At 32.2% G+C, this 21795-nt stretch overlaps 1 protein-coding gene across 4 annotated transcripts; it reads left to right on the forward strand.

Moving 5' to 3' along the window:
* The first annotated feature begins 1028 nt into the window (after positions 1 to 1028).
* On the forward strand, positions 1029 to 21142 carry LOC106075641 (sister chromatid cohesion protein PDS5 homolog A-B-like). Of its 4 annotated transcripts, none has more exons than XM_056038333.1 (35): positions 1029 to 1168; positions 3725 to 3862; positions 3988 to 4182; positions 4292 to 4378; positions 4833 to 4930; positions 5053 to 5179; positions 5277 to 5357; positions 5599 to 5739; positions 5838 to 5953; positions 6386 to 6480; positions 7293 to 7438; positions 7645 to 7799; positions 8395 to 8508; positions 8598 to 8630; positions 8764 to 8858; positions 9063 to 9202; positions 9868 to 10080; positions 10206 to 10296; positions 10419 to 10488; positions 10741 to 10864; positions 10969 to 11124; positions 11307 to 11375; positions 11514 to 11650; positions 12328 to 12451; positions 12563 to 12767; positions 13532 to 13646; positions 14093 to 14225; positions 14501 to 14623; positions 14720 to 14773; positions 14934 to 15103; positions 15203 to 15763; positions 16453 to 16572; positions 17409 to 17549; positions 18985 to 19123; positions 20175 to 21142. In XM_056038333.1, the coding sequence occupies exons 2-35, from the start codon at positions 3764 to 3766 to the stop codon at positions 20211 to 20213; spliced, it is 4506 nt and encodes a 1501-aa protein (XP_055894308.1). In that variant the 5' UTR covers positions 1029 to 1168; positions 3725 to 3763; the 3' UTR covers positions 20214 to 21142. The 4 variants fall into 4 exon arrangements, with proteins under 4 accessions (XP_055894308.1, XP_055894311.1, XP_055894312.1 ...); XM_056038336.1 differs by having other exon boundaries at positions 16456 to 16572; XM_056038337.1 differs by having other exon boundaries at positions 16474 to 16572.
* The last annotated feature ends 653 nt before the right edge of the window (positions 21143 to 21795 follow it).

The raw sequence follows: 21795 nt of genomic DNA on the forward strand, positions 1-21795 counted from the left end.
ATTACACACCATAGCAACACACAAATTACACACTCCATAACGCCGGTGCCAGGTGTTAATTTAACTATTAGCAGAGCTTTAATTAAGTCATTGATTAACATGCATGAGTAGATTGACACATGAAATTCGTATTTTACTATAAATGGGATATACTATAAAATTATAAATTAGAATTCACATTCATCAAATGCACAGTAGTTGATCTTTATCAACAGGACACACGAAAAAAAAAGGTTAGGCCCTATATATATATAGTTCGTCCATCGTCCATCAATCGATCCATTATAATACCTTATAATACCTAATAAAATACGCAGAAAAAGAATAACATAAAGGCACATTTCTTAATTATTCCCTTTGTTTGGACAAATTCTTATTAGTGCTCTTTCGTCATTAGGTCCATTTTTTTAAACATATGTGCGAGTTGCCCAGCCAGGAAAACCAGCAATGACTAAGTAGTGGAGTTTAATTCTCTAAATAGCATGCATGACTAGATTGACACATAGATAGGCATATGACGTAATTATATCTTCTTATTTGAAGTAAAGTCTATAATTTATAACATAAGAAGATATATATATATATATATATATATCAAATATATATATATATATATATATATATATATATATATATATATATATATATATATATATATATATATATATATATAAATAGATATAGATATAGATATTTTGCAAGTGCTTGTAATGGAAACAAGAAAAAGGCATTACGTAGGCTATTATATATACTGTTATAAACATTGTGTTAAATTATTTTAACTATATTTGAAAGCGAAACCATTTTGGGTTTATGACTTCAATAAATATTTTGAATTTCTTTATTTAGATGATCTATTGTTTATTATTAGATTATTATTTTTAACAATGTTGCTTGATATATCACGTTAACTGAAGCAGTAAGATAACTTAATAATACTAATAAATGGGTAAGTGGGACGGGAATGGAAGCTTTGTAAAAGTATCCAATCGCGTGTCGAGAAGCATAGCTGCGGACTTCGCATGCGCGCGATTTCCTGCCCGAGGATCCGTAAAATGTAAAATTTATTTGTTTACACATTGAATGGTTATTTTATATAATAAATACACATATATTTTTATTGTCTACCTTATAACAACATTCGATACATCACCAGTGAATCGGATAGGTAATGTACATAAGTATTTCTTTTATTTCTTAATATTAGCGTCGATTTAAACTTAAATCCAAGCTCGGTAATGGATAACTGAGTCTATCTTGGAAAATGTGGAAAAGGCGGCGTATTTTTATCATGAAATATGTTGTAAAACCTTATTATTTTTATTTGGAACCTTCTCTTTAACTTCCTATAAGTTTCTTATACTTCATTCACTAACTGCATTGTTTTGATTTTGGGTTGACATTATGAAATAAACAATAATTTGGTTTAGACTAAGAAAATAAAAATTTTACAATGTGTTTCCTCCCCTGGTGCCCTTGGCTCACTCAGCCAACAACGACTGTGTAATGGATTGGTTATGACCAGTTAGTTATGTGTTGTGCGCAAAAATCTATTATAAAAAAAATGAAATCCCTTTAAATGAGGAGTTAGAAACATTTGTTGAGCTTGAATTATCCTAATACTTAAAAAAATTATTTTATATGAATTAGAGAAGGAATAGCTAAGTATGTATATTTAGTCAGTCTTTTATTCTTTTTTTATTAATAAAAATAATTTTTAAAATTAATTTTTTTTATTTTAATTACAATAATAATAATTTGTAATCAAGATCTACTAGATCTAACTATCAAATGACTAACTATTATGCCAAAGCAATTGCGATTGCTTTACATCATGACTAGGGACTAATAACTTTTAAAGACATTAAAGATTCAAGCTAGATCAAAATTAGATCTAGTCAAGCCAGTGCTTTTCAAACATCAAAACTCAATTCCCACTCCTGCCATCTAAAATAATCTAAAAATTTCTATACTTATATAAACTCACCATCATGCATGGAAAATGGATTTGGCATTAGAGAAATACTTAAGAATATAAGATATGATTATTATGATGTAATTTTCTTATGGAAATATATGTGTAAGTTTAAGTGTAATGCTAATAGAAAAAATAGGACCTTGAAAAGAAATCATAATAATAACAATGTACATTCTTACAAAGCTTATTAAATATCAACTCACTTTGTCTGTCTGGTAAAAAGTTTCAATACATTTTATCTCCCAACATCTTATCTCAGACCAAGCTGAAATTTTGCACAATTATTAAATTTTATCTGACAAAACCAGAATCAATAATAAAAAAAATGCAAAAACAAATGGTTAATAAAATATTGGAAATTAATTATTTTGCTTGGTATCTTGAACAAGGGAAAGAAATTGTACTTGACTGAAGTGGTGGTATAAGCTGAATTACTCCTCTTTATACGCCGCTTTAAAGTAAGTTGAAAAAAAACAAAAAAACAATAGACAACTATGCAATCTCTTCATAAGCACTTCACTAGCAGAGTGGTTAGTAAATCAGCATGAGGAGGCTTGAGTCATGAGTTCAAATTCAGGTCGTTCTCCTCCCCCCCCCCCCCCTTTTTTTTTTTTTAAAAAGTATAAATACTTTTAAAAACCGATTATTTCCCTTTTAGTTTGCAAACAACCGGTTCTGATTTGATTAAGATTTCTATAACAACAGTTTTTTCTTTCAGCTTTTTGGGTCTTCATCATGGCATGTTGAGTACTATTAACTGCTGTTCATATTCTGTGCTAACATTTACCAGTCTCTCAACCATTTCATACCTTCCTTATTCATTTAAAAGTGGCTTTAATCTATAGAATTTGACCCTTCCATATATTTCTAAATCAGTACCATTCTAAAAGGTTGTAATGTTAATTTTTTTTTTTTTCGGTTAAAACTTAATAGCTATCTGTTAATTTGTTAACTACTTTTTCTAGGTTATGATAATAGTGGGAAGCTTGGTCGAGAGGCTAAGTGCACTTAGCTTGGCTTGGCTACCTATAAAGGGGGCTCAAGGTTCGACACCTGACTCGGGCAGAGTTGTGTTTACTGAGCGCCTAAAGGCAGCACGGAAAAACCTTCTCCTATATATATCCCCCCCCCCCCCCACTGGTCCACAACTGAGATTGGACCAAAGCACTCTAAGCATGCTATAAGCATGAAAGTAGCACTATATAAAAAGCCATAATTAATTAATGAATTAATAGCACTAATAAACATGCCTTACCTACCAGTCATGAAACAAATCTTAATGACTACTTGCATTTAGTAGTAGATAAAAAAAAACCTGGTTGTAGCTGTGCTACATTTCTATTCTGCCAGCCAAGGCTAATAGCTGTTGCCTTTTAAAAGTATCCACATAAGTAATAATTTCAATTTAATAAGTTATTTTGACTTGTCAATCAAATTGTTCAATCTAAGCTCATCATGTAAAGTAACTGTATTGATGGCACAAATTTGTGTCATATTAGAACTGTTAAAAATAAAAAAATATCAATAAATAAACAAAATCTACTATGCTTAACATTTGCTAGTTTAAAATTAAAGTTACACACAATTTTAGCCTTCAGAGTATTGAATATATTCGAAACAATTTTGCTAATTGCCTAACTATATAAAATTTACATCAAAAGCAATTTATAACTTAAAAACTAGAATGCTCGTACAGTGTAAATAATGCAAGTTACTATTATACCTTATTTTTTATTTTTTTTTTAGTTTCCCTTTATTTGAAGGTTAAATCCTACGCAGCCTAAAATGGCTAAGAGTGTTCAACATTCCAAAATTGTATACCCACCGGGATGCAAGGAACTTACAGAGGATGTTGGGAAAGATGAACTTATTCGCCGTTTAAAAGTGAGTGTAGTTGCCTATAAATTAAAAAAACAACAACAACATAATATACATCTAAATCATTGCACTCTGTTATATTATGTTATGTTTACATGTTACTAAGTTAACTATGACTTATGTCTTGGTAGATTTTGGCGAGAGCATTTCAAGATATGGGGCAAGATGACAATGATAGCTATGCCCCACTGGCTCTACTGTTGGCTACAGACACCTATATGGAACATAGCAACAAAGATGTCCGCTTGCTTACAGCATGTTGTATTGCCGATGTGTTCAGAATTTTTGCCCCTGAAGCTCCCTACAAAGAGCTTGATCAGTTAAAGGTAAGGACTGAAGATATAGGTTGTAGTCTATCAATTGTTTATTTGTTTGAAAGTGGTAGGTGTGTGTTTGTTTTTCCAGCTATTAAAATATTTTCTATTCATTCTTTAGGAAATCTTTATGTTCTTCATACAACAGCTGAGGGGATTAGAAGATCCTGATGCTCCATCTTTTAAAAGATATTTCTATTTACTAGAGGTATTTGTTTGTTTGTTTTTTAACTCGCATTTTTTTCTTACCCCAGAAGTTTAATTAAAAACTTTGCGGCCAGTATATTTTACCCACTTTTACATAAAATTCAGTTTGTGACATATAAATCCAAGCAGTAACTAAAATAGCTAAAGGACTTTTAAGCAAAATATTTTTAAAAATTAAAGCTTGTGATATTTTTTAATGAAGTCACAAAAATCTAGTCTTTTCAGTCTACACTAGGAGACCACTATAAGGTCTCTTTTTCCATTTAGTCATATATTTTTTTTTTTAATTATTTTATAATTGATAGTAATGTTTCTTATACTTTTATATTGTAATGAATGCTAAGCACCTGTATGTGGAAGTGGATTTCTTTTTATACCAGTGTAGTCTTCAATAACTTATAATAACAAAAGTTTAATAAATTCTTTTAACATTTCTATGTTTTAAATATTTTCAGAATCTGAGTTGGGTGAAATCTTTTAACATTTGTATTGAGCTAGAAGACAACCAAGAAATATTTTGTGCCCTGTTTAAACTTTTCTTCTCAATCATTAAGTAAGTGCAAGGCTGCTTAGGGATCTTGAGCTCATTTAGATGGTGAGATAACATTGAAGAACTGTAGTCAGAGATAATTTTTTTCAATGCATAAATAAGTTCAACTGTTTGATCTAATTTAGTGAGAAACATACCAGCAAAGTGAAGACCTTCATGCTGGACATCATGGCACCTCTGATTACTGAGGCAGACTTTATGTCACCAGAGCTACTGGAGACTATACTTGTCAATATGGTTGACCCAAACAAGGTAACATTTATTGTCCATGATAAAACTCAAGATACTTTCCATTGAATTTTATAAAGATCGCAGCATGTTAAGTGCTTTGAATATTTTAAATCAACAGACACAGAAGAAAATGGCTTTTGCTATGGCCAAAGACTTGATCAAGAGAACATCCACTACTATTGAACCTTATATTCAGACAGTAAGTATGAAATAAAACATATTTTTTTATGAAGATTAGAAAATGCGGAAAATGCTACTTTAATCTTAAACTATTTTTTGTAAACATAAAGAAATATTTTACTTTGAAAGCTATGTAAAGTACCCCTCTCAGACGTTGTAATTCATATGGCAGATAATGTGAAAGATTATCTGTTTCTATCGCTTTTATAAGAATCTATTTAGTGTTAAAGGAATTTAAAATCATTTTTTTCTTCATCAAGTTTTTCAACAACATGCTAATGCTTGGCAAGCAAGCTGAAAATGACATTGGCAACCACTTGTATGATTTGATCTACGAGTTGAACCAGGTGTCACCAAGTATATTGTTGGCTGTCATACCTCAGTTGGAGTTTAAACTTAAGGTATTGTTTGAGAAATCACTTTTAATGTGACAAAGTTTTTTAGAAAGTGGTAATTTTAGTGATTGAATAGAATTAATATTTGTGTTGATGTCTCACAGAGTAATGAGGAAACAGAAAGGAAGAGTGTCACCAAACTTCTGGCTAAAATGTTCTCTGAGAAGGATTCAGATCTTGCTGTTCAGAACAGAGCTCTTTGGGTCTGCTTTTTGGGAAGGTGAATTGATTTTATTGTCTTGTGATTTTAAACAAAATAATTTAATTTTTTTTTAATCCCCATAGGTGCTCAACAATAACAAACAACCAAAATGTATTTAAGTATTGCAATTAGCATGATATTTTTATTTATAATTATTGAACTTAAAAGTAATTTTAGCTTGAATATTTGAATGTTAGGTGTTGTATAAAAATGAGTGTTCTTTTTAAAAGTAGACATTTTTTGTTCGCTTTGAGTAAAAGATTTTATAAAATTTTATGTCCTCACTGGAACATTGTGCTGTATTTCAGGCCAAAATTCTAGGCCTATAGAGGCTAGTAATATTTCTTTCTGATGATGATTAGAAAAAAAAAGCAAAAATGTTTCTTTGCACACATTTTTGTTATTCCATTTTGATTTTAAATTAAAAAAAAAAATATTTTATTATTTCAGATTTAATGACATAAGTGTCTCAATCAGAGTAGCATGCATACAACAAACTCAACACTTCATCTTGAACCATCCAGAATTGGTCAAAGACATATTAGGTATGTGGAATATAATTAACTTTCAGGAGGAGCTGTGGACATTTGTCTGTGATTTAATTTGTAAAAAAAAAAAATCAGCATTGTAATTTTTGTAAATTCTAAGTATTTATATAGGAACATAGACGTGAGTATATATATATATATATGTAGAGAGAGAGAGAGAGAGAAGCAACGATAGCTTTTTACTTAATAATTGTGCAAAATTTAAGGGATGCAACTCAGTGAAGGAAGTCTGGTAAGAAGATGTTTAATTACACAATAAATGTAAAAAAGGATGTCTACGCTAACACACATTTTCAGTCATGGACTTGAGCTTAATGTTGCCAGTAGACCACCGACCATAATGCAACTTACCATCAAAAGGATAAAAACCTAGTGACAAAACAATTACTGAACAGGACTTTCCAATGTCTCAGTTCAGCAGAGTTTGTTATTTCATTCTAGTCTTCTTTGGACAGAACTTTAGTATCTTCAAATCTTTTGCCTATCTAGGATAGTGTTCACCTTCTTCTGTGCTGTGTGCAGGAGTTATAACAATATAATTTATATCTAATAACATTGTTTAGCAATACAATTTATACAAGTTAACAAGTAAAATTTAGGATCAAGGTGCTTTATTACAGACACAAAAGTGAACTAAAAAGACCAAGTAATCTAAAAAGCCTTTTTTTTTTTAATCTGAAGTCTGTAATAAAAAAAATAGTTATTTTAGAAAATCTGAATAAAAATTATGGGTACTGTTGCAAGCTTAACTTTTTGTTTATTATGATCTGTTTCATAGACACTATTGTTTTTTTAACTGGTGATTTCAGAGCAAATCAAGGTTCGTCAGCATGACCCAGAGGAGTCGGTTAGAATGGATGTAGTGAATAGCTTGCTGGCAGTTGCTAAAAAAGATTTGAAAGCCATGACATCAGATATGTTGCAGTTTGTCAAAGAGCGCACATTGGACAAAAAGGTTAGTTTCATTTCTAATCTATAATCTATTTTATGTATTGTTTTGAGACAGTGAAGTATTGTTTTCTATTGGTAAATCTAAATTTTAAGCCAATATTTCAGATGCATTTTGAACTTGAGTGTATAATTTCTTTAGTTATTGCCCTTATCCTAAATCTAAAGTAATTGTTAGTTTGATGGTTAGTTTAACAAAATATGTTTCCTCAGTTTAAAATTCGGCGTGATGCCCTGTGGGGTCTTGGTACAATGTACAAGCAAGCAATAATTGATAAAGAAGTGCCAGATCCTGAACTGGTCAGCAGATTAGAGTTTGTGAAAAACAAAGTATTTCATCATTACTACCAGAATACACCAGATGACAGGTATGCAGCTCACTTTTTGTCTGGATGAAAGATGTTTAAGTATAACATTCATGTAGAACAATTGTTGTTGTTGTTGTTTTAAAATTTATTTTGAAACAAAATACATTTCATAGTTTCTCCTGTTTAATAATGTATATAAAAAAAAGTTCCCCTTTCAGACCTTGCAATATATGGGGAGATGATTACAGTTTCTGCGGCCCACGGTTATTGATAGTGTCATGTGGCCAGCACAACAACCAACCGCCTTTACTTTTCCCCAAGTAATGTCAGGTACCCATTTAGAGCTGGGTGGACTCCAAAGATCTTCATGGGATTCAGTCCTGTGACCCCTCCAGGAAGCCAAGTGCTTTACCATTCAATCACCTCACCTCCTAAAAAAATATATATACGTTTATTAAATTTGTCTTCTTTAGACTTTTGTTTTAGAGCAAATTTCTTGTGTACATTCCTAACCCATTCATCAAGTATTCTAGAAATATATATATCTTTAGTATTGAGAGTTATAATTGTGAAGATAGTTCGAATGTTTACTTCAATTGTTTTCTTGAAACTAAATGCCAGTACTGACATTCCTTTTAAATACAACTATTTTCAGATTGCTAGTTGAGCGTATGTTGAACATTCATTTAGTTCCCTATCAAAAGCCAGTCAATGAGAGAATGGCAATCCTTCTGAATCTCTATTCCACTTTGGATGAGCATGCTGTCAGGTAAACAATTGAGCATTAAATGTTGCTACTAACAATTTATTTATTTAAACAAGAAGATACTCAGTGCAACCTTTTTTTTTTATTTGCAGAGCATTTTCTGAGATGTTAAAATGTAGAAACAAGTAAGTGATGTGTTTTCAGCGACTTTTTACGGACGAGTAGATTTTATAGTTCATGGAATTTTGACTCAAAATTGTCAGTTTTCTAGTCAGGAACTACTTGGTTTATGTTAATATTGATATTCTAACTTTTTAGTGTACGTCAGTTGGTCTTACAGCTGGTTGAAGCTCATGACAAAGCTAATGAAGCAAGCCCCCCACCTGTTTTGCCTAAACTGAACCAGTTGGCCCGTGAGTTTGTTTTTTTTTTTACTTTCTTAGAATAGATTCAACACATTTATTATATAGGATAAAATATTATTAAGTGTAAAATGCTTTGTTTGTACATTAATAAGACATTTAAATGTGTTTCCTTTGTACATTAATAAGACATTTAAATGTCTTTTGTTTGTACATTAATACAACATTTAAATGTGATTTGATTCATGCTCAAAGGGACAATGTCAGACTTACTTCGGCCTCAAGAATGTTTGAAAAAGTTTAACCTCTTGCTTAAAGACGATGCCAGACTGAGGTTGTTGATGAAGACGCTGGTGGGATCATCTTGTACTTGCAAAAAAGCTGAAGAGATTGTGGTAAGTTCCATGCAGTGTGTGGTGTAAAAGATCAAACTATTTTTTTATGATCTCTTAAAACAAATTTCACTTTGTTTAAACTTATTCATACAAGAAACTACTAAAATATTAACTAAATTTTAATATTAATTTTTTTGTTTGTTCATTTTATTCTTGTAAATATCACTGTATGTTATTTATAACTTTAGCATGAATAAACATGGCTGGATTTAAGGGAGGGCAGCCCAGGTGCCTCCACAAGCAACGGGTCCCCACAATAGAAAACAAATCCATATTTTGACGTGTCAGCATCTTTCTTTTTTTTTTACCAGCAATATTTTAAATCTTACACTGTCAAAAAAGTGCTCGCTTACAGTTAAAGTGTGCTCTTATTTTTGTAAGATACTCCAGATTTACTACATCGTGTAAACCTTTAAAATTAAACAAAAAATGGGCCCTGAGGTCTCCATGAGCTTAAATCTAGCCATGTGAATACAAATTTAAAGATATTCCATTAATTTTTGCCCACAACTATTAAAGGAGGTACTGTTTTTATGTTCACTATTGGTGTCTTTTTTTTTTTTTTTTCAAACCTGAGAAGTATGCATTAATTTTACTTTTTTGTTTGGTAACAGTTGCTTTATTTCATGGTTAACAATTGGGGAAAAAAATGATGTAAATTTCAGAAAGAAATCTTGAAGAAGATTGGGTGCACTTCAGGAACACCCAACATACTGTATCAACTAGTTAAAACATTGCTGGAGAGAGTAGCTCCTGTGATGGTGGACTCTTTGGCCATTGACCACTTAGTTCTAGCTGTGTCTGAGAGAGTTGCAGGTGTTGAAGATGACAAGGACCCCATAGATGGTGGAGATCAGAAAGGAGTCCAGCTTTTACTGGTAAACTTTTTTCTTTCCTATATTGGTACTAGTAGTCTTATTATAATTTGAAACTAAAATTTAAAGTTTTTTTTCTGGTTCATCAAAAATGAATTATCCCTCTATTTTTTTAAATTCTATTTCAGACCCTGTCACAGTACTTCCCATTTTACTTCAAAAGTGTGGAGATTTTTGAAAATTTCTTGACATTTGTTAAACATGATGATGATATTGTCAGTAAGTTACTGGAGTCATACAAATTCTGCTAGTGTCTCGAGTCCAGTCTATTTCTTCATTAACTCATTGTTTAGGTTGTTTTCTATTCAGTGTTTACATCATACCCTTTTATTTTTAAACAGGCGATCTGGCCATACAGATTATAACCAATACAGGCTCACAGCTTCACATAGACCATCCAGATGTTTATTCGTAAGATTTTTTTTTTTTCTTTTGGAACCATAATTTAGATTTGAAAAACTCTTTTAAATACAATTAGTGGGGATATATAGCAGAAAAAAAATTGTGCTGGGAAATTCAGATATTTGGGTAATGTTGGTGTCTCTTATGTTTGAGAAGGTGACCAACCTTTCTTTTTCATACAGAATTATTATATAATATATTATTGTATAATGCAGGATTGTTGTGTAAATGTGGCTAGCTAAAGTCATTGATCTATTTTAGTTCATTGGTTCCTCTACTGACAAATATTGCCAAGTTTGGATCACCAAGACAAGCCAAACATGCCCTCAGGTGCATCAACACTATCTGTATCAATAAAGAGCAGGCAGTGACCAGTATATTTGAGGTAAAGTTTTTTGTTGTCCTTTTTGGCTATGAAACACTTAACACTGAAATAGTTTTAGGACTGGATTATTTAAAGTGTTGTTTTTTTTTCTTTTGTATTTTCAGTCTATCCAAGGAGCGTTGAACCCAGACAATGCTAACTATCTGACAGCCATTGTTTCCCTTGGTCACATTGCCCAACTGTTTCCTAAACTATTTCCTTCCGAGATCAAAAGCATTGTTTCTAAGGTCATAGTCAAGGACCTTTTAATGAAAGACAGAGTAAGTCATGAGGGTTAACACAGATACTCTAGTTGGCAACTTTGGTGTGTATTTAAATAGAAGAACCGATACTTTTGATATGATTCCAACAATGTTAGTGTCAAACAGATGATGTTTAAATGTAAATAAATTTACTTCAACAGTTTGAAATAATCTTTTTTAAATATTGTTTTGTTTGTTAGACGCAAGGATTGGCAACAGAAGATTCCTGGTGCTCTGATCATCAAGTGTCTGATGAAACCAAAGCTAAAGTAAGAAGCATTCATATTGTTTTTCTTTAAAAAAAAAAAAAAAAAACTTTTAAAAATAATATTTTAAGATTAATAGTTGAGTGAAAAACAGCTCAGTTGAAATCTATTGTTGCATTGTATGTTAATTTCATCCAACAGGTGCAAGCTATGAAACTTTTAGTCCGATGGCTTTTAGGAGTTAAATCTAATACCAGTAACTCTGGTACGTCAACACTAAGACTGTTGTATACTGTTATTATTCATGACGGTGATCTTATGGAGAATGGCTTGACAAAGTAAGAATGATTGTTTCAGTATAGTAAGATTTTTTTTGTTTGTTCATGAACCTTCAAACTCAATCCTCTAAATCAGTGTTTCCCAAAGGTACGCATACCCCCAGCGGTTCGGGAAGAGTTTGTAGGGGGTACATGCTGCACATAGTTAACTATGCTGAATTAAAAAACAAAACATTTAGTTTATAAATTAGAATAAAATATCAAGTTTAAATCTTTTTTTAAGTTTTTACAAACTCCTATATGCTGCCATTTTATATTTGAAGACTAAATTCTACAAAGATCAGGAAATAGAGATGTTACAACTTCTGTCGACCCGCCCACTTTTTCAATGTCAAATCTATGTTTCCATTTTTTGATAGTGTATTTGATGTGTCTCTGAAGCATACAAAAAAACTCTCTTATTGAATACTTTAATTATGATAGAATAATTATTATTTTGTTTGTAGTCCTACAAAAAAAAATAATTTTGAATGTTATGAAAATATATATAAATCCTTTGGGGGGAGGGGGGGGGTACTCAGCGTTATGAAAATTCTAAAAGGGGTACACATAAGTCAAAAGTTTGGGAAACACTGCTCTAAATGTAAATTTCCTGTATTGAATGACTCTAATGAGGATGTTGATATATATCATTATTTTTTAACTATAGTTCTTTTTTTCCCTCCATCTTTTCTCAGCAAACCCGAGTTGGCAAGACTGCGTCTCCAAGCAGGATGCTGCATGCTAAAATTAGCCGAAGAACCATGTTATGCGGAAATTATTGTTAAAGAGCAATTCCAAGCCCTGGCATTGATGCTAAATGTTAGTCGTTAAGTTAATTTGTTCACAGTTGTTGTTTTGAATAGAATTTATAATACCAGCAAACTTAAAGACTTGAAGTAATTAAAATTTTGTTTCCTTTGTAAACTGTAGGATGTGTGTTATCAAGTTCGACTTCGTTTTGCCAACCGCCTTCACAAAGGTCTGATTAGTTTGAAGCTGCCGCTTGAGTATATGTCGATACTGTGTCTTGGTGCTAACGATCCAATCAAAGAAAGAAGGCAACAGCTAAAACAGTTCCTGTCTCAGAACATCTCTAAGAGGAGAGATTATATTAAACAAAACCCAAGTGCTAGAGGTACAATCATAGTTTAACCTGACACATTTATTATTAATTAAATGTGGACTCAGAAGATATTGTAACAATACCAAAATAAATGATAACGTCGATTACAATTTTTCCATTGGGCTTACCATTTACAGCCTTTTGTCTGGTCAGATATCCTGGTGTCCATAATAAAAAGAATTCTAAGTTCAACTTAAGTTTGTCCATTTTCTCCTTAAATTTCAGTTCTATAAATTTTATACATTTTAGTTTGAAGGCTAATAAACAGGCTAGAAACAGAATGCATATCTTCTGGATACAAATGTCAAGGTTAAATATAACATTTTCGTTGTTAAAGTCTCGCCTACACACATACTCACACACAAATCGAAGACTTACATCATATGTCAACTTTAAATTTTATATTCTTTTGATGAATTTCCCCTTTTCAGTGCTAAATACTTGCTTTCTGATAAGGAATTCAGAATTCATTTTTATAATTTGGATAATATAATAATATATTGTTTAAATTTTAATTAAAAAAAAAAGAAACTCTTTTCCTTAAGTTGATGACATTATTGTTAGCAAAAAAAGTATTTTGTATGCAATAGGCCCTATAGGTTCACTAATGTTTTCAGAGGTTGGGTGCTGTGTTACTATTGACAACTAATGTAATATAATCAAAAACAGAGCAAGTTCTCAATGTAATTCTAATGTAGCAGTCAACATTTGAACTCATTATTCAGTTGCTAATGTACCAAAACTTTTATGAATAGAATTCCCTTATCCTTCCCCAGGCCGTATGTTCTACTTGCTGCCAGACTATGTCATCCCTTACACAATACATCTCCTTGCTCATGACCCAGATTTCAAATCTTATGAAGATGTAGAAAGTCTGAAAAGTTTAAAAGAGTAAGACAATGTTTTGTTTTATTTTCTGCTTTTTTTTTTTTTTTCTTTTCTTTTAATGTTTGTGAATATATGTAACTATCATGTGGAGGTGTTTTATTCTTGGCTTTCAGGACTTTTTTTTTTTTTAAGACATATTTTTACTTAATGCAAGAGAGATCAGTCATCCAGAAACCCTATCGAGGACTAGTTTGATAAATGTGTTTTCCTGACCATATATAATATGTATGAGTTGCAATTATAAAATCTCAGCCAGTTTCAATTTATTTTAGATATTTCTTTACCAAACAGATTAAAGGGTCATACACAAGTAAAATAATATATGTTGTATAGCCCATCTTTCATGCTTATAGCATGCTCAGTGTGCTAGGGTCCAATCTCTTTTGTGGACCAATGTTTTATTGTTTTTTTATAGTTCTTAAATATTAATTGTGTGCTTATGTCTCTAGGTGTCTATGGTTTATGATGGATCCACTGACACACAAACACGAAGACTATAACTATGCATTCCTTCGACGCATGATAGAAAACATAAAACAGACCAAAGATGCTCAATGTCCTGATGACGAGGGCGCTAACAAGGTTTGTAAGGCATAATATTCACTGGTTTGGTTATGTTTGAATTAATAAGAATGAGTTGTAACTTTTTTTTTGACTGTTACATAATTCTTAAATAAAGGCTGAATTAGAAACAAGATTGTCTCAGATTAGTTGAATAATATATTATTAAAAGAACTGATCTTAAAGAAATAATTTAGACCATCTCCTTTTTTTTAAATGGCTTTTTATTTAAAACATAGCTGCAAACATTGTGTAGGTTTTATTTTTATTTGTTCCATTATTTGTGTCCTTTCAAGAAATTGTATGCTGTGTGTGATATTGCTCTTGGTTTGATGCATGCCAAGACTGGAACAATCACTTTGAAAGAAATAACTCAAGATCCAATTTTACCCAGCAAACTTTTTACTGCTCCAGACAAGGTAAGGATGCCTACCTAGAATATTTTGTGTATGTACATTACATTATAAATTATGTGATGTGTTTCCATTTTCATCTAAATTTATCTTTTCTTTCAGAATTATTCAAATCTTCAAAGTTATTTACCTAAAGATTTTCCCTTTGAATCAAAGGTAAAAACTCAATATATTATTACGTTCATGTTATTTTAGAGCATGAGTTTTTAAATTTGTTGTTAAACTTCAGCCCAGTCCTGTTCATTTAAATCTTCTATTGTTGAAACAAATATCTTTATAGAAAAAGTTTTAATGTTCTGTTATTGGATTGCTTCAGAGGCGGGTTGGTGGCTCAGTGAATTATACTGGGGAGGTGAAGAAGTCTTCATCATCAGAGCAGACAACCACAGAGATAGTTGTGCTGAGCCATGCTCCTGTTGTTAATCCTTTACCTAGAGTACCACCTCAGGACAGAGGGCCCTTTATGAGAAAAAGGAAAGCCACAGAGTGAGTTGATTTTTGTATATTATGCATAAAGGAAATGTCTTGTTAATTGACCAACCTTAAATAGAAACACTTTATTTTGACACTTTGAACTACTTGCAGGAAGGAGAAACAGTCTGTTGGGGAAGGCTTTGACTCTGATTCTCAATCATCTAAAGTCTCTGAGACTGATGAACCTGTAAAAGCCAAGCTGGTCAAACCTAAAATGTCTGCGGCAGTGAAAGTACCTGTGACAGTGAAAGTACCTGGTAAGAGGGGTCGGCCCAAAAAAATTCGAGATGATGACCCCCCACCTAAGGAACCAAAACCTGAGCTTAAAGGATCTGAATCTCCACCAGCTGCCAAGAAAGCTAAACCATCGGCTGTGAAAGCTGGCACTAAACAGACTAAAATTGAAGACTTTGCTGGTGGCAAAGGTAAAAATTCACAGAATGGAAACACCCCAGTACACAAAGCCAAAGCTCAAACACCAAGCAACAAAGATGTGAAAAAGAAAGCCCAGCTCCCAGCGTCACCCTTACTCAAAGTTGTCACGCCTCCTGCACCAGGGAGAGGTAGGAAGAGAAAGTCTGAGCAAGAATCTGTGGGAAGTGGGAAAAAAGATGACAGACCAAGTCCTGCCGTGGTGAAACGTCTAAAACCTCCAACTTTGCGAGAAGATTTGTAAGTGACATTACTTGTACTCTTTGAATTAATTTTTGTATTGACAATGTTGGAATCTCTTTTTGTATTCATTTCTCTTTGACCATTTTTTAAAACTGAATTTATGTTTAAAGTTTAAAAAAAAAAAAAAAAGTAATTAAATAAGTTTGATAGTTATGCTGAATTCATTACCAGTTGTTTTGAAAATGTTATTTTGTTTAATAACAATTTGCTATCTCTTGATTTGATGATCAGTCTTCCAAAAATGTTTCAAGTGTCTGAATTAGCAAAGTTCATCTTTTTTTTTTTTTTTACATGACTAAATGTCAAACATTTATTTTTATCGACTTAATATCATTTAAAAAAATTTTGTTTCTTTTACTTTTGACTTGCCTGTTTGTGCTTTTATTGTTCAAGTGATAGGTAGAAACATTTGTGCTTAGGTTAACTTAACATGGGATTTTCATTTTCTGGATTAAGTTGGTATTTACTTGAGTGAATGCGAACCTCATAAAAGTCAAAATAGATTTGATTGAAGCTAGTGTCTTTTTAGCATTTGATTTTGTGTTTACTTTCATTCATGTGCACATGTTCAGCTCCCTCTCTGTGTTCTCATGTATCTGAACTCCACTAATGCTTGAATCATAAAATGTGCACATGATAATGAAGTAACCCTAACCTTTTGCTCCCCCTCTACTGTTACTTGACAGTAGTCGTAATCCATCTCTCAGGTCCACCAGGCCCAGTCCAGTACACATACAAAGTGGTCGGAAGCGGTCGCCACCTTCATCTCCAACAGCTACTGGATCATCTCTCAGTCCATCTAAAATGTGAGCAACTTTTTCCTTCTCTCTGCATGTGTTCATATCACCTGACTTGATAGATCTGGGGATTTTAAGTAGTGATTTTCCTCACTGGAACTTTGTATTGCAGCCTAGTCTATAAACATTTTGATTCCATAGGGGCAGCCTACTCTAGCTTCAATGTAGCCTATTTTAACTAATAGTGTGCATTTTATAATTGTCAGAGTTGATTGCATTCAGTGGAAATAACTGTTACACAAGTTGATAGTACAGTAAAAGATAGAAGACCAATTAGTTTTCAGTCTAAATGCTTTAAATTGTTAATGTAATGTTTGTTTGTATGTGATGTAATAGATATATTTATAAATAAAATAAAATATATATATATACTATGCATTATTTTAAGTAAAAAAATAATGTATGCATTACCTTCTCTAAACCATTACTTAGGACAATTCTACACTTAAATAACTTGATAATTTATATAAACCAGACCAATTTCACATATTATATTTAAGAAAAAGAAAATAATTTTAAAGACATCTTATTGTCAATGCCTTAACTGATGTTCTCAACACTGACCTATTATGTCTGTGCATTGAGTAATTTACATACTATTTCTATATATGTTAACATTGTTTCATTATTGGGCCATTACATGTATTACTGTTAAACTCATTCTAGCATAATTATCATCATAGAAATGTACTTTCCTATGTTTTCAGAGGTAAAATGTGTATTCATATTTTGAGTTCCATATGTTAATGTAGATGTATATCAAGCAGCTGCAGTATTTGATTTCAATAGCTTCTCCATTTAATTTTTTTTTCTTTGCTAAAAGTTGATATTATTTACACATTTAGATCCAAAGTCAGCCGAGGTGTTCTGAGAACATCTAGTGATTCAGGCTCAGAAAGATCTTGTTCCCCTTCAGCACTAACACCCCCTGCCAAGCGAGGTCCAATGACTAGACCGGAACCTATTCAATTGAATGTTCGCAACACGTAAGTATAGGGTTCTCTAACACAATTTCAAGCATTTTGTCTTGGTCCATTTCTGTTCTCAGCAAGTCTGCTAAACATAGGCCTTCCTTGAGGTCTACCCATCTTTTCTCTTTAGTCTTCCTTTCTTCCACCTTGGGTTTTGAATGATAGTTTTGAAAAGTCTTTTTGATGTAACATGCCATATAAGCCTATTGGCATTTAGAATGCCAAGCAAGTCCTTTAAAGGGCAGAAAAAGTTAATGATTCTTTTTAGAGAACTCTTCACTTACTTCTGAGTTTTGTACATATTAAAAAGCCTACAGGAATATTAATTTCAAGTGCTTGGGTCGGCCTGTCTGAATTTCACATTTAGTGTCAAAGTACCAAATCTCTGAAATAGATGAAATGAGCAACAACTGCTTCCATTTAACTTTTGGGCAATTTAGGCATGCAACTCATCTTAGTCCTGTCATCTGATAAAATTGCAACAAGACACTAACAGTTGGGAAAAAGAGGCACTGGATAGATCCACATAGAGAGCAAGTGTAAAGAAAGAGTCCTGGATTGCAGACGGCATACACACCAGAAGAAGAAAGAAAGGGGAAAACACAGCGCCTGGTGATAACAGATGCCCAACCTGTGTCTGCATCCTTGTACCAAGGATTGACCTCTTTTAGTCACACAAAAAGTTGCAAAGGGAAAAGATGTTCTCTGGAGAAGTGAAATGCCACACATTGGACCACATGAGTCTCATTATCTTTGTGTCTACCATAAATCCTGTTTGTCATGATCTTGACATTTTCACTGCTGATCTCCATTCCAAGTGCTGCCCATCTTCTGTCCATATTATAGACTACCTTTTCAAGATCATCTTCATTTCCCGCTAGATTATCAATGTTTTCAGTAAAGCCTAGATTTATATTTGTTCTTCTGCGAAAAACTAAATGATCTAGCAGGTAAATATTGAAGATGGCTGGCTGCCTGACCAAGTTCAAACACAGGAGGTCGACAAAGTAATCTTTATTTCTGAAGGAAAACAAAAAGAGAGTTAAGGATGTAAGAGAGCAGGCAATATTGTCTCAACTCCAACTGTCTTTCTAAACAAGTCATCTTTTTTTTGTTATTGAAATCTCTGCAGTGCTTCTTTGTATATGAAATTCATTTTTGAGTTTTGTTAAAATTCTAATGATGCAATGCAGCCACAATGTAGTAAGCTTACTCAGTTGAAGTCAGTTAACATTATCTAATATCTCTTTGATGTTGAAGATGTTTTTCACACAGAACTCTAAACCTTGCCTGTTCTTCTTCTGTTTATATTTGTAATTAAAACTTAAGATTGCATTTTCTATGTCAATAATAAAAGTGTATTTTATAGCCATCTGAAATGTAAACATAAATTGTAAAAACGTGACATTACAAAGCTTCATAAATTATTGATTATATAAATTTTTTTAAGGAAAAGTCGAGTAGCAAATGGTACATCAGATGGAGAAGATACACCAGAAACAGAAGTTTCCCAGTCATCAAGTGTAACCCCCAATAAACCTGCTTCCAATGCTTCATCGTTATTAGATGAAGAGGAAGACACATTAAATGTAGGTATTATAGGATCTCATAGTGCAACACTGATCATAATTTTTGATGCTGCTCAGTGCTGTGTTGTTTTTTTAAGTCATCTTATTTTATTTTTTTTATTTCTGTGATCTGATAGCATAACAAAAACATACTTTCTAATTGCTAGTTTAGGTAAAATTTATTTTCATAAAAGAGATCAAAGTATCTACAATTGGACAACAAAAATAGATATTTCTTCAGATAGTTAAAATTACATTTCAGATTAAAAGTTAAGTTTTCAGTCTGTTAAATTTGTTTCATAACCATAAGTGCCTGTTAAAATTAATTACTCCCTCATATTACTTCGATCTTGAGCTAGTCATCTGGAGCTGTTTGAGAAATTACAAATAGGATCAAGACCTTTATTGAATTGTCTAGATCTAGATTCTATATGTAGATAGATCTAGATTCATACTCATAATTTATTAAGTATAGTAGACAATATGGCATGATATTGAAATGTAAACACTGAAGAGATTACAATTTTCTTAATTTCCACTCAAGAAAGATACTAAGTGCTACCTTACAAGTAGTGTGCAACTGTAAATACTGAGTATGCTTGTGTGAGTATGGTCAAATGGAAGCCTTATGATTACATAGAGATCTATACCTTCAGAAATGAATGTCATAGGATGAATCAACTTACAATTAATCTTTGTACTTATATATAAAATAGATTTTTAAAAATTTCCACACAAAATATTAATTAGTCCTTTTATTGAATGAGTTATGTTGAGCTGTTGTTTAGAACCAAGCCATATTGTACTTCATTCCAAGATAACTTTGCCTACATACTGCCTTTAAAAACTATTAAATAGTGCAACTAATAGTTATAAATTTAGCAATAATTTGGGTTCCGTGGTTGTTCAGTATGCCCCCCCCCCCCCTTCAGACTGTCATCATGATGGTTCTGGGTTCAAACCCTGCCAGCTTCCATTCCCTACTAGGAACTAAAAATATTCATTTCTGATGGAGCTTTGAAACTTATTAAACAAGTAAGTCCCTAAGTTCAATGTTCCTTTTAATCCTCAGGTAAAAAGAAAGACAAGAACAAGACAAATGAAAAGTTGAAGAATGCCCCCTGGTTGTATTTCTTTTGTTCTTTCATTTCCCACATCGTTTGTTTCAAACCAATCTTTTCATGTGAGTTGGAGGCATTCAGCTCAAAGTGAATTGTTTCCCCTTGTTGTCCTGAGTATATGAAAGAGAGCTTGTCTGATGTGTGACACTTGGAAGCTGAACTATTACAATCTTTCCACCACTGATTATTGTCATTGTTTGCTTACAGCCACACTATTTCTTTGCTAAATTGGTTTGTTTTAAAAATGTATCTCATGGTTTAAAAAATGTTTCCTAAGAAGTTTTCTTTTAAATTTTATCATTTAGATCATATCAATAACTTAAAATTGTATATTAAAAAATGGTAAGATTTTAGGGGACTACATTTCCATGCGTAATTGACACTTTTCTGGAGCAATTAAGAGTAAGATTATAAGCAGTGAAATAATGTTAATAATTTAGTGAATATTCATTTGTAATATAACCCTTTCACATACCTTTAGCAACATTCATTTTAGTCCATGTTTTTTTAACATTTAATGCTGTATCTATTATTACAATTTAATTGTGCACTTTTTGGAAGCATTTATGAGTAACCTATTAGTATTGGCCAACAAGTTACCAGAGCTTAGTCATAACAAAGTTTTCAGCAATCCATCTGATTTATCATTCAGATGTAATGAACTTTTAGGGGAATATAGTAGGCCTACTAATGATTTTATTATGACAAAAAGGATACAAGTTTAAAGAGTGACTTGATGAAGAGGAATTAAAAAAAGAAGTGTTGTTTCTTTTTAATTTCTACCTAATCTTTATTCTTTAGGACTTAAGTTTATTTGCTTTTTTTTTTTTTTTTTGGGTTACATTTCATTGTCTTCATTCATCACTAATGTTGCCTTGTAATGTGCTATAGTGTTTTGATTAAAAACAAATTTATACAACTGTTGTTTGAGTTACTGTGTACTACTAGCAAATGTGCGTGTGTCCCAATCAACTACTTCTGGTTTATTCCATTTCACTACAGATACAGTATGACGCCTGGCATATATATATACAAGTTGTTTGAGCCTAATTTGTTTTGCAGGAGGGGAGGGAGGATATCGATCATAATCCTGGTATTGCTCAAACATACAATCATTATACTGGAAACAAAATAAAACTGTTGTTTTTCCTTCACTTAAAAAAAAATGTTTGCTCATTGATCCTACAATAAAAAAATGAGAAAATAAAAAAGGATTGAAGATTGACTAATAGTGTTTTACAGTGGTCTTCAACGGGAGCGTGGTGACTAATAGTGTTTTACAGTGGTCTTCAACGGGAGCGTGGTGACTAATAGTGTTTTACAGTGGTCTTCAACGGGAGCGTTTTCGTGAAATTGGGGATGCTGAGAGCCAGGGAGGGGGGCACAAAGGTGGACGTTGAGATGAAAAAAAAGAGACTAAAGGTGCACTGAAACAAAACAAATACAAAATTTCTTCAACATTAAAGCTGGCAAACTAAATATAGACAAATTAGAGTTAGCTGGCTTCTAATTTAAGAACAGAAACAACGTTTGAAATTGAGTTCGGAAATCCCGTTTTCTATTTTTAAATTC

Source organism: Biomphalaria glabrata, chromosome 8, assembly GCF_947242115.1.
Source record: "Biomphalaria glabrata chromosome 8, xgBioGlab47.1, whole genome shotgun sequence".
NCBI lineage: Eukaryota > Metazoa > Mollusca > Gastropoda > Planorbidae > Biomphalaria > Biomphalaria glabrata.